General features: G+C 43.0%; 1 protein-coding gene across 1 annotated transcript in view; it reads left to right on the forward strand.

Moving 5' to 3' along the window:
* LOC114588639 (mucin-16) overlaps nt 1-13,377 on the forward strand; it is a 72,144-nt gene that overhangs the window by 12,080 nt on the left and 46,687 nt on the right. The window contains 16 exon segments of the mRNA XM_077922026.1: nt 675-803; nt 1,398-1,552; nt 1,650-1,717; nt 1,847-2,019; nt 2,457-2,483; nt 2,993-3,147; nt 3,245-3,312; nt 3,442-3,614; nt 4,228-4,254; nt 4,759-4,913; nt 5,005-5,072; nt 5,182-5,354; nt 5,882-5,908; nt 6,418-6,572; nt 6,664-6,731; nt 6,841-7,013. Of these exon segments, the coding sequence (XP_077778152.1) occupies nt 675-803; nt 1,398-1,552; nt 1,650-1,717; nt 1,847-2,019; nt 2,457-2,483; nt 2,993-3,147; nt 3,245-3,312; nt 3,442-3,614; nt 4,228-4,254; nt 4,759-4,913; nt 5,005-5,072; nt 5,182-5,354; nt 5,882-5,908; nt 6,418-6,572; nt 6,664-6,731; nt 6,841-7,013 (1,794 nt within the window).

Genomic DNA, 13,377 nt, shown 5'->3' on the forward strand with positions numbered 1-13,377 from the left:
AGCAGAGTGGATCCTAAGTATGGCTGCGCAGTCATGGATACAGCTGCCGAGCTGCTCAGCTGCCTCATTCCTTTAGTCCGAATGACTGAATCAGTATCCGCCCCCCATGTGCCGGTTCATGACTAGGGCGTCCAGATTTCACGGTCCTGCTCCTGTAACCATTTGCCAATCACCACGGGACTTTTTTTGAGGGGTGGGGTGGCTTTTTTGAAGAAGCCTGTGTGTGAATTTGTTTTATGTGTGGAGATCAGTAAGGCTCTATTCCGATGACATGAGTATCACGGCAACCGGTAGATTCTTCGTCCGCCTTCGCAACCGTTGTAACAAGCCCCTTGTTATCTTCCGCCTGTTCTGCTGTTGAGGACTTCTTGGGTCATTCTTTGTCCTAGCTCCTTCCCTTTGACCTTACTGCCTTGGGTGACCCTGCTGGGAGTACGAGATTCCCAACAGCTTCGCTCACAAGGGTCATAGGAACATGCAAGCCCACTCACCATGACGAAGCGATGATCCTTTGAGAACCAGTGCTCTAAGCATGCATCACATAAGCTCTCTTTCGATTTCATTGATATGAACCCTTTCTGGAGACTTAAAGGGCAGGCAAAGGGAGAAGGATTATCTCTTCTCCCCATCACATCTTCTCATGGTAACCCCCTGGCTTTCTATTTCCTCCATAGGCTCTTCCACAAAGCCTCCGCTGCCTCCACTTATACCCGCCACAGCCCGCACAACCATCAAAATCACCCCGGTAGCGACAACGCCCAGACAGCCCCCAGTAATTTCCCCCACGGCATCCCAGCTGACAAGTAAGAAAATTTCACAGTGATGGTTTTGTTTTTAATTATTTAAAAATGATTTTTAAAAGGAGGGAGAGCTGGAAGCATGCTAATAATGATTTTATTATTTAGACCCCACACATCTGACTGGGTTTCCCCAGCCACTCTGGGCGGCTTCCAGCAGATACAAAAACATTAAACATTAAAAAACATTTTAAAAACTTCCCAATACCAGGCTGCCTTTAGTTGTCTTCTAAAGATTGTATAGTTACTTATCTCCTTGGCATTTGATGGGAAGGGGTTCCACAGGGCCCGCCCCGGGGAACTCCTACCTGAAACCTGCCGGCATTGGCCAATTGGCCGGCAGTTGGGAGATCCTTCCCCAGCCAGCCAACAGATAATTGGAGTCGCCTGGCCACGCCACCTTTGAGGGTGGGCAAACTTATGACATTCATTTCAAATATTGTATTCTGGGTATTGCTTTATTTGATTTCCTCTTTTTAACCATCCTGGGTGCCCTTTGCTAAGGAAGAGTGGGGTAGAAATTTACCGAATACACACGTTCGTCCGTTCGTTCGTTCGTTCGTTCGTTCGTTCGTTCATTTATTCCTCCCTCTGTTCCAGCCACTCTGCCAACGCCTGCCCAAAAAACAACCCCAATTCCAGCGGTTGAACAATTCACCCTCAATTTCACCATCACCAACCTCAAGTACAGGGAAGAGATGGGAACTCAGAATTCCAAAATATTCAATGCAACGGAGAGTGATCTAATCCGCCTGGTAAGCCTGACTCCATGGCAGTTAGCAAGGGATGTATGGATAAATTTGTACACTTTTTATAGGGTGGAAGATGCTCAATGTCTCTTCCCTTCCTCAGCTTGACAGAATTCTCCTCAACAGCAGCATTGGCCCGGCATATCTGAGGTGCAGAGTGACTCAACTCAGGTAAGCCTTCCTCAAAGGTGAGAACATATCTGCTCTGCTGGCAACCCAGGCAAACAAGGTTGGCATCTTCTGTCCCCCCTTGTCCGTATCTGTGGTCAATCCTGAATCCTGATTTCCCTCTCCTCCCAGACCGGTGAGAGACGGGGATGAAACCGGAATGGACGCCGTCTGCACTTACCGCAACGACTCCACCACGCCCGCCTTTGACCGGGTGAAGGTGTACCACGAGATCGTCAACCAGACCAACGGTTTCACTGAGATGGGGCAATACTATCTGGAAAGATACAGCCTCTACGTCAACGGTAGCTGAGTGGTTTTTAAACTTTGGATGTGCATCAATTATCTGGATGTCTGTGGGTGTGTGGGTGTGTCCATGAATGTTACTAGAAGCAACACAGCGGTTTCTCCAGCCCAGCCTTCTCCAGAGGCCTAATTTCCGAGACAGAGTGCTGCGGACTTGGATGAATATGATATTGTGTGTTGTTTGGGTAGAACAGGGCTAATCATGACGTAGAGATATGACTCTGGAGGTTTTCACCAGATGTTGTGTGAGGGTCTGAGGCTCCCGTGGCAGTGAGATGATTTTCTCATAGAGGTGAAGGATGTTCATTCCTGTGTACAGACAGTGCACCGTCCAAAATAGTGAGAAATCCCAACCCGTTACTATTACATTTGAAAAGCCTGCTTGTGGTATTACATTATGCAATTTCCTAAATTAACGTCTCTTCCATTTCCATAGGTTATCATGAAGACCCTCCTGAAACGAGTAAGTAGAACCACTTTTAAATTCTAACACTGCACACACACACACCCGACAATCAGAGGAGCTGATGTCGACAATTCATGAGTGGAAGAGTACCAAAATGAAGCTTCTTTGATTCAAGTGATTCATTTGTTAGAATTATCAGTCTCACCGTGTGATCGACACTTAGTTGACATACAAAATATTTCAATCTGTTCAGAAGGGGGTATATAGTTGAGAATATGGAGTTTCATGGCCTTTGTTTTAATTCTTGCATTCTGAATACTCTGCTTTATTTGGTTTTCTTTTCTCAATTCCCAATCACACCATTCCATCGACTTTTGTTGAAATTAAAAGTATTTCAGTCTCTTAAGGAGGAAATATATATCATGAGACCTGGGAGTTTGATGTCTTGCATTTTAATTATTGTATTCTGGGAATTCCTTCATTTGATTTCCTCTTCTTTTTACTATTCTGCTTCCCCTTTGAGAAGGGTGGAATGCAAATTCATAAAATGCCTACGTCTCTTCCAGCCACTCTGCCCACACCTGCCCAAACAACAACCCCAATTCCAGCGGTTGAACAATTCACTGTCAATTTCACCATCACCAACCTCAAGTACAGGGAAGAGATGGGAATGCACAATTCCAAAATATTCAATGCAACGGAGAGTGATCTCCTCCACCTGGTAAGCCTGACTCCATGGCAGTTAGCAAGGGATGTGTGGATAAATTAGTACACTTTTTATAGGGTGGAAGATGCTCAATGTCTCTTTCCTTCCTCAGCTTGACAGAATTCTCCTCAACAGCAGCATTGGCCCGGCATATCTGAGGTGCAAAGTGACTCAACTCAGGTAAGCCTTCCTCAAAGGTGAGAACATATCTGCTCTGCTGGCAACCCAGGCAAACAAGGTTGGCATCTTCTGTCCCCCCTTGTCCGTATCTGTGGTCAATCCTGAATCCTGATTTCCCTCTCCTCCCAGACCGGTGAGAGACGGGGATGAAACCGGAATGGACGCCGTCTGCACTTACCGCAACGACTCCACCACGCCCGCCTTTGACCGAGTGAAGGTGTACCACGAGATCGTCAACCAGACCAACGGTTTCACTGAGATGGGGCAATACTATCTGGAAAGATACAGCCTCTATGTCAACGGTAGCTGAGTGGTTTTTAAACTTTGGATGTGCATCAATTATCTGGATATCTGTGGGTGGGTGTGTGTATATCCATGAATGTTACTAGAAGCAACACAGCAGTTTTCCCAGCCCAGCCTTCTCCAGAGGCCGAATTTCCGAGACAGAGTGCTGCGGACTTGCATGAATATGATATTGTGTGTTGTTTGGGTAGAACAGGGCTAATCATGACGCAGAAATATGACTCTGGAGGTTTTCACCATATGTTGTGTGAGGGTCTGAGGCTCCCGTGGCAGTGAGATGATTTTCTCATAGAGGTGAAGGATGTTTATTCATGTGTACAGACAGTGTGCCGTCCAAAATAGTGAGGAATCCCAACCTGTTACTATTATATTTGAAAAGCCCAGGAGGCCTCCCCATGTCATAAAAGTGTCCAAAGCTGATTGAGGGGATTGTCATGTGATGGACATGATTGTGTCATAATGCGTGTGAGATGCTTCTCACTGCCTCTGCTTAGTGCATCTTCTGAATACAGGAGGACATAACTATTCTCCTGCCCCAGGAAAAAACCCTCCATATTTTAAACATCATTATATTGAGAGCTTCTCAAATGACCACCTCTTACTTTTCTGTAGGTTATCATGAAGACCCGCCTGAAACAAGTAAGTAGAACCACATTGAAATTCTAACCCTACACCCGCCTCTGACAGAGTAGCTGATGTTGACAATGCAGGAGTGGAAGAGTAACAAAATGAAGCTTCTTTGATTCAAGTGATTCATTTGTTAGATTTATCAGTCTCACCATGTGATCAACACCAAGTTGACATTGCAAATATTTCAATCTGTTCAGAAGGGGATATATAGTTTGAGAATATGAAGTTTCATGGCCTTTGTTTTAATTCTTGCATTCTGAATATTGCTTTATTTGGTTTTCTTTTCCTCAATTTTCAGTCACACAATTCCATCAACTTCTTGTTGAAATTAAAAGTATTTCAATCTCTTAAGGAGGAAAAATATATTGTTTGAGTCCTGGGAGTTTGATGTCTTGCATTTTAATTATTGTATTCTGGGAGTTCTTTCATTTGATTTCCTCTTGTTTTAACTTTTCTGCTTCCCCCTTGGGAAGGGTGCAATGGAAATTTATGATATACCTATGTCTGTTCCAGCCACTCTGCCCACACCTGCCCAAACAACAACCCCAATTCCAGCGGTTGAACAATTCACCGTCAATTTCACCGTCACCAACCTCAAGTACAGGGAAGAGATGGGACAACCCAATTCTACAGTGTTCAACACAACGGAAAGAGCACTCATCGCAGTGGTAAGTCTGACTGCGACTGCTTGTGAGAACAGCTTGTGAGGAGGGGTAGACCAGGCTCTTGTTTTTACATCGTGTCTCATTCCTCTCTCAGCTTGGCAGGTTCCTCAGCAACAGCAGCATTGGCCCTGCGTATCTGGGGTGCAGAGTGACTCAGCTCAGGTAAGTCTTCCTCCAATGGGAACACACCTTGCAAGTGGGACTCCATCCTTTCTTCCCTTGTGGACCATTCTGCATCCTGAATGATCTCCCTCTCTCTTTGTCCTCCCAGACCAGTGAAGAGCGGGGATGAAACTGGAATGGACGCCGTCTGCACTTACCGCAATGACTCCACCAGCCCCGCCTTTGACCGAGTGAAGGTGTACCACGAGATCGTCAACCAGACGGACAACTTCAGCAAGATGGGCCCCTATGAGGTGGAAAGATACAGCCTCTACATCAATGGTAAACAAGTTGTGGAGCCCTTGATGTGCATATATTCTCTCTCTCTCTCTCTCTCTCTCTCTCTCTCTGTGTGTGTGTGTGTGTGTGTATGGGAGAGAGAGAGAGAGAGAGAGAGAGAGAGATATTTGTGCAGTACCCCCAAGCCCAGCCTTCATCTGAGCCAATGTTTACAGAGATATTGGGATCCCTGCTTGTGAACTGAATGCTGGAGTATTTTCAAGTGATTTTGTTCCTGCTTGAGTTGCTGTGCCAATCTGGGTGCAGGGATGATGCTATGGAGGTTTTCGTCCTCTGCCCAGGAGGCCTCCCCATGTCATGAAAGTGTCCAAAGCTGATTGAGGGGATTGTCATGTGATGGACATGATTGTGTCATAATGCGTGTGAGATGCTTCTCACTGCCTCTGCTTAGTGCATCTTCTGAATACAGGAGGACATAACTATTCTCCTGCCCCAGGAAAAAACCCTCCCTATTTTAAACATCAATATATTGAGAGCTTCTCAAATGACCACCTCTTACTTTTCTGTAGGTTATCATGAAGACCCTCCTGAAACAAGTAAGTAGAACCACATTGAAATTGTAACACAACACCCCCCTTCTGACAATCAGAGTAGCTGATGTTGACAATGCATGAGTGGAAGAGTAACAAAATGAAGCTTCTTTGATTCAAGTGATTCATTTGTTAGATTTATCAGTCTCACCATGTGATCAACACCAAGTTGACATTGCAAATATTTCAATCTGTTCAGAAGGGGATATATAGTTTGAGAATATGAAGTTTCATGGCCTTTGTTTTAATTCTTGCATTCTGAATATTGCTTTATTTGGTTTTCTTTTCCTCAATTTTCAGTCACACAATTCCATCAATTTCTTGTTGAAATTAAAAGTATTTCAATCTCTTAAGGAGGAAAAATATATTGTTTGAGTCCTGGGAGTTTGATGTCTTGCATTTTAATTACTGTATTCTGGGAGTTCTTTCATTTGATTTCCTCTTGTTTTAACTTTTCTGCTTCCCCCTTGGGAAGGGTGCAATGGAAATTTATGATATACCTATGTCTGTTCCAGCCACTCTGCCCACACCTGCCCAAACAACAACCCCAATTCCAGGGGTTGAACAATTCACCGTCAATTTCACCGTCACCAACCTCAAGTACAGGGAAGAGATGGGACAACCCAATTCTACAGTGTTCAACACAACGGAAAGAGCACTCATCGCAGTGGTAAGTCTGATTGCGACTGCTTGTGAGAACGGCTTGTGAGGAGGGGTAGACCAGGCTCTTGTTTTTACATCGTGTCTCATTCCTCTCTCAGCTTGGCAGGTTCCTCAGCAACAGCAGCATTGGCCCTGCGTATCTGGGGTGCAGAGTGACTCAGCTCAGGTAAGTCTTCCTCCAATGGGAACACACCTTGCAAGTGGGACTCCATCCTTTCTTCCCTTGTGGACCATTCTGCATCCTGAATGATCTCCCTCTCTCTTTGTCCTCCCAGACCAGTGAAGAACGGGGATGAAACTGGAATGGACGCCGTCTGCACTTACCGCAATGACTCCACCAGCCCCGCCTTTGACCGAGTGAAGGTGTACCACGAGATCGTCAACCAGACGGACAACTTCAGCAAGATGGGGCCCTATGAGGTGGAAAGATACAGCCTCTACATCAATGGTAAACAAGTTGTGGAGCCCTTGATGTGCATGGATTGTCCGTGTGTGTGTGTGTGTGTGTGTGTGTGTGTGTGTGTGTGTGTGTTTTGTGCAGTACCCCCAAGCCCAGCCTTCATCTGAGCCAATATTTACAGAGATATTAGGATCCCTGCTTGTGAACTGAATGCTGGAGTATTTTCAAGTGATTTTGTTCCTGCTTGAGTTGCTGTGCCAATCTGGGTGCAGGGATGATAATAATAATAATAATAATAATAATTTATTATTTTTTTTTTTTAAATATATATTTATTAAAGTTTTTCACATAAAACATATATTATATAAACACAAATCAACATTGTCCATTTAGCATCTTTCAATTGTTACATAAGACTCCCCCACACCTCCCACATACACTTGCATCATTATTAAATTAGTTTCAAACAAATTATTATTTTACTCATAATCTTGATTTAGTTAGCATATAATTCATCCTTAGATCTAATTTAGTGATAGACAGTTATTTTCGGCTCTGGCATCCGATTCAGCACTCAACCAAATTACAATATTTTTGTAAATAAGTCTTAAATTTCTTCCAATCTTCTTCCATCCTTTCTTCTCCCTGGTCTCGAATTCTGCCGGTCATTTCGGCTAACTGCATGTAGTCTATCAGCTGCATCTGCCATTCTTCCACAGTGGGTAGCTTCTGCGTTTTCCAATTCTTGGCGATCAGTATTCTTGCTGCTGTTGTTGCATACATAAAGAATGTTCTGTCCTTTTTTAACACACCCTGGCCTACAATACCCAAGAGAAAGGCCTCTGGTTTTTTGGTAAAGGTGTATTTAAACACCTTTTTTAATTCATTATATATTGTCTCCCAGAAGGCCTTCACTCTAGGGCATGTCCACCAGAGGTGGAAAAATGTTCCTTCATTTTCCTTACATTTCCAACATTTACTATCAGACGAATGGTATATTTTGGCTAATTTAACAGGAGTCATGTACCATCTATACATCATTTTCATCACATTTTCCTTCAATGCATTACATGCAGTGAAGTTCAACCCAGAGGTCCACAACCTTTCCCAATCTTCAAACATAATATTATGCCCAATGTCTTGAGCCCATTTTATCATTGTTGATTTTACCATTTCGTCTTGTGTGTTCCATTTCAGCAGCAAGTTATACATTTTTGAAAGTACTTTAGTCTTAGGTTCTAACAGTTCAGTTTCTAACTTTGACTTTTCCACTTGGAATCCTAACTTTTTGTCATTTTTAAACAATTCTTTAATCTGAGCATAGTATAACCAGTCTCGCACTTTGTCTCTCATCTTTTCTAAACTCTGCAATTTCCAGTTGTCTCCATCCTTTTCTAGTATTTCCCAATATTTTGGCCAGTTGGCCTCCATATTGGCTCTTTTTCGAGCCTTGGCCTCCAGGGGTGACAGCCACCTCGGAGTTTTGTTCTCCAGTAAGTCTTTGTATTTTATCCAGACATTAAAAACTGATTTTCTAACAATATGGTTCTTAAAGGCCTTATTTATCTTAGCTTTGTCATACCATAAATACGCATGCCATCCAAATGCATTGTTAAAACCTTCCAGATCCAAGACATCCGTATCTTCAAGAAGTAGCCAATCTTTTAGCCAGCAGAAAGCTGCAGCTTCATAGTACAACTTTAAGTCTGGCAGGGCAAAGCCCCCTCTTTCTTTTGCATCTGTTAATATTTTAAATTTAATTCTGGGCTTTTTGCCCTGCCAGACGAATTTAGATATGTCTTTCTGCCACCTCCGGAAGCACTCTGTCTTATCTACAATCTGTAATGTCTGAAACAAAAATAACATTTTTGGTAATACATTCATCTTGATGGCAGCTATTCGGCCTAACAAAGAAAGTCTTAATCTTGACCAACTATCCAAGTCTCTCTTAATTTCTGACCAGCATTTTTCATAATTGTCTTTGAATAGACTCAGATTTTTTGCTGTTATATTTACCCCTAGGTATTTGACTTTTTTAACCACATTTAAATCTGTCTCTTTCTGAAACCGTTCCAACTCAGTATCTGTCAAGTTCTTCCCCAACACCTTAGTTTTTTGTTTATTTAGCTTAAATCCGGCCACTCGACCAAAGTTTTGTATCAGTTGTAATACATTTTTCGTACTAGATTCCGGCTCCTGTAATGTCAGAACTAGGTCATCTGCAAAAGCTTTAAGTTTATATTGTTTCGCTCCGACCTGGATCCCCTCCACCAACCGGTCCCCCCTAATCATATTCAGTAGCACTTCCAGAACCGAAATGAACAGTAATGGGGAAATCGGGCAGCCCTGTCGTGTGCCTTTTTCAATTTTGAACTCTTCAGTAACCACATTGTTAACTATCAGTTTGGCCTTTTGTTCTGAATATATTGCATCAATCCCATTCTCAAACCCCCGTCCCACTCCCATTTCTTTTAGGTTCCCCTTCATAAATCTCCAGGATATGTTGTCAAAGGCCTTCTCCGCGTCTATGAAAATTAAGACTGCTTTAGTGTTTATGTTTGTTTGTAAAAGTTCCAATATGTCTATAATGTTCCTTGTATTAGCAAACATGTGTCTGCCCGGGAGAAAGCCTGCCTGGTCTTTATGGATTATCTCACTTAGAACTTTCTTAAATCTTCGTGCCAGAACATCTGCAAATATTTTGTAATCCACATTTAAAAGGGAGATGGGACGGTAGTTCTTAAGTTGTGTCTTCTCAGTTTCCGACTTTGGAATCAATGTGATAAATGCTTCTTTCCACGATTCAGGCGCCTTCTTCCCCTCCATTATTTCGTTACTGACCTCCAACAGTGGCTGTATCAAGTAGTCCTTCAATATCTTGTAGTAGTTAGAGGTCAGTCCATCTGGTCCTGGTGATTTGCCCTGTTTCAAACTCTGGATGGCCTGCTCGATCTCTTGTCGTGTTATTTTGCCATTCAAAATTGTTCTGTTTTCTTCTGACAGCTTTGCTAGTCCATTTCTCTTCAAAAATTGTGTAATCTCTGTTTCATCTTGTGGCCCTTGAGTGTATAGCTTTTTAAAATATCTCTGGAAACACTTTCTAATCTCTCCCGGATTCTGGATGTTCCTTCCTTCAACCTCTAAGTTCGTTACTGTATTTAATCTTTGTCTTCTTTTCAGCTGCCAGGCTAGCAGTTTCCCACATTTATTAGCCGATTCAAAAGTTTTTTGTTTCATTGTTTTAATCTTCCATTCTATTTCCTGATTTATCAATTTAGAATATTGTGTCTGATGAAGTTTGATTTCTCTCAGGATCGGTTGGGACTTCGGGTTAGATCTTAACTTCTTCTCCAACTCTTTGATGCTTTCCAAAATTTTATCTTTCTTTTCATTTTGCAGTCTTTTCTTTAAGGAATTCTGTTGAATCAGGAACCCTCTCATCACAGCTTTGCTTGCGTCCCAGATAGTTCTTTTTTCCACCGTAGTATTCAAATTAATCTCAAAATAGTCCTTTAAGGTTTTTTGGGCCTTCTTTACAATTCTTTGATCTCTAAACAGGCCATCATTCATCTTCCATCTAAAGGAGCCGGTTGGAGTCAGTGTCATATCCATTCTCAAGGCGTTATGGTCGGAGCATGTTTTGGGGCAGATTTCCACCTTCCTCACCTTAGGTGCCAGACTTCTAGTTATCCATATTTGGTCGATTCGTGTCCAGGTCAGTTGGGCTTCAGAAAAGAATGTTCCCTCTCTTCCCAAGGGGTTTCTGACTCTCCAAATGTCAACCCAGTCCATATTGTCGGTCATTTCAAAAAAAGTCTTAGGTAATCTTCCTTCTTTAGTGATGTTTTGATTCAATGACTTATCCATGTTCGTTGATACGACCCCATTCATGTCCCCCATCATGATGACGTTGTTATAATCCAGATAGTCCAGCATAGTCTCGTGCAATTTCTTATAAAAGTCTGATTTGCCTTCATTTGGAGCATAAATTCCTAATATCAAAATTTTTTCTCCTTGATATTGTACTTCTATTGCGAGGATTCTTCCACTTTCATCTTTAAAGAGAAATTTTGGTGAAAGGCTCTCTTTTGCATAGATCACTACACCTCTCTTCTTGACTATGTCCGATGATATAAATTCTTGACCAAGCCTTTTATTTATTAACACCTTTCTATGGAGCCTAATCACATGTGTTTCTTGTAAACATATAATGTCCAATTGTTCCTTTTTTAATATATGAAAGATTTTAGACCTTTTTTCGGGGCTGTTACAGCCATTTATGTTCCAACTCAAAAGCTGCAGAGACATCCTGGGCAAGTCCGGTTATTCTTTCTGGGGTGGTACCTTGTTCTCTGGTCCTTGAGGATCCGAGGGGGCGGGTTCCCCTGGGGGTTCCGGCGCTGGCAATCCAAGTCCTTTATGGAGGTCTTCTCCGTGTGCTCCCAGAAATTTGTCTCTGTCTTCCGCTGTTTTAATTTTGATCTTTCTCCCTCTATAGGTAAAGGATAATCCTTGTGGAAACTCCCACCTGAAGAAGATTGCGTTGCTTCTTAACAATCTTGCCAGTTCTGTGTAGTTAGATCTGAGATCCAGCAACTGTCTAGGGATGTCCTTGTAAATTTCAATTCTCTTGCCCAAAATGTCTAGTGACCTTTCGTAGTGCAGGCCCAAAATCTTGTCCCTTTCCTCCTTTGATCTCAATGTTATCAAGCAGTCTCTGGGCCTCTCTATCCTTTTGACTCTGCCAAGCCTAAAAGCAGATACTATTTTGAAGTCTTTTTCCTCTAGATTCCAAAATCTGGCAATTTCCTTAGTTAGGAATTCAGTAAAATTATCTTCTTCCACCTCTGGAATCGACCGTATCCTCAAGTTGGTCTCCTTACTTCGCAGTTCTGACATCAAAAAATGAATCTGGTGTTCTCCAACTTGTTTGCTAAGTGGTCTTACTTCTTTCTCAAGTTTTTCCACTCTTTGACCAGTATCTTCAGCCAGTTTACGGTTTTCACCTACAGCCTCCTTTAATTCTCCAATAGCCTGGGCATTCTGTGCCACTTGCCCAGTCAACTTGTTCAAACTTTCTGTGTTCTGATCAATTTTAGCTGTATGTAGGTCAGCCTTCTTGTCCAAAACCTCTAACTTCTCCAAGATTTTATCCAAGACAGAGCTACTTGTCCCTGAAGCCATATCTTCCAAGTGCAGCTCCTCTGTCTCACCCTCCCCTGTTTGTAATAGGGAGGCCTCCTCTATGTCTGGAGGCAAAGCGGAAGGCAAGGCCGGCACAGATGATCTACGCTGTGAGGCTGCAGATAAAGTTAAAGTTGTTTGTTTAGTTCTTCCTCTTCTCCTTGCGCCACTCATTCCAGAGTTGTCTGTAATCCAAGGTCAATCCAAGTTGTTCCCATGAGAGAGTGAAGTCCCAGGTGCAGTAGTCAAACAAAGGCCAGGAAAGGGAAAGTAAAACAAAGTCACTGCTGTAAGTCCAAAATCCTCTAGAGGGAGCTTAATACGTCTTCAGGGAAAAGATCAAATCCAAGTTAAACTTGTAAATTTAAGTCCATGTCCACAGCCTCCACAGTGTATTATTTTTAGCAGAGTAAACTTAAAACAAAACAATGTTTCTACAGTGCCTTGACTGCATCAGTTTCAATGTGTTCACAGCTCAGAATGTTTCAAAATTGAGTTCAATGTAACCAAAGTTGCAGACTGGTGCTCAGCCAGGCAGCTCCAGCACCAGGGGTTCTTACTTATTTTGTAATCCACTGGTACCACAGAAGAAGAATATCAGTGCACCCCAACTATCCCAAGAAGAATCAATAGCTCAAAGTCTTTCACTCAGAAATCTGCTTTTAAGGGTGCCGGCAATTGGTTAGAGCATAACTTTTTGTCTCCACTCCTCCTGCTCTTTGCTTAAAGTTCAGTATAGTGGGAGGCAGGCTTCCTGCTTATCCTCACTCCGTTTTCAGCCAAATTTCAACTTTTTTAAAAAAGTTTTGAAAGTTTCAGAAAAGTTCTCAAAAGTTTCAGAAAGTTGATAAAAGTTTCAGAAAGTTTTCATCGTCCAAATTTACTCACGGGTTGTAGTTTCCAAAGTTCCGAAAAGTTGCAGGAAGAAAGGACAGCGCTGACCGGGAACAGCAATGCGGCTTCACTCCGCTGTTTGCGGAACGACCCACAGCGCCGCTACCCCCTCCGCGATCCGGAGCCCCTTACGGGGTTCCTTCAACGTTTTGGGGGCTGCTTTTGGCGCCCGCCGGGTCCCGGGACCACAGGCTTCTGCTACCTGTGGTTTGCCTAATTGGGTCTCCGCTTTGCCGTAGCGGACGACCCTTTCGCAGCGGAGCTCCTTCTCCTCAGTCGGAGAAGGCAGCCATTGCCGGTCGCGCCGCCTCCGGAAGTGAATAATAATAATTTA

This window comes from Podarcis muralis, chromosome 18 (assembly GCF_964188315.1).
Source record: "Podarcis muralis chromosome 18, rPodMur119.hap1.1, whole genome shotgun sequence".
In the NCBI taxonomy this organism is placed as follows: Eukaryota; Metazoa; Chordata; class Lepidosauria; order Squamata; family Lacertidae; genus Podarcis; species Podarcis muralis.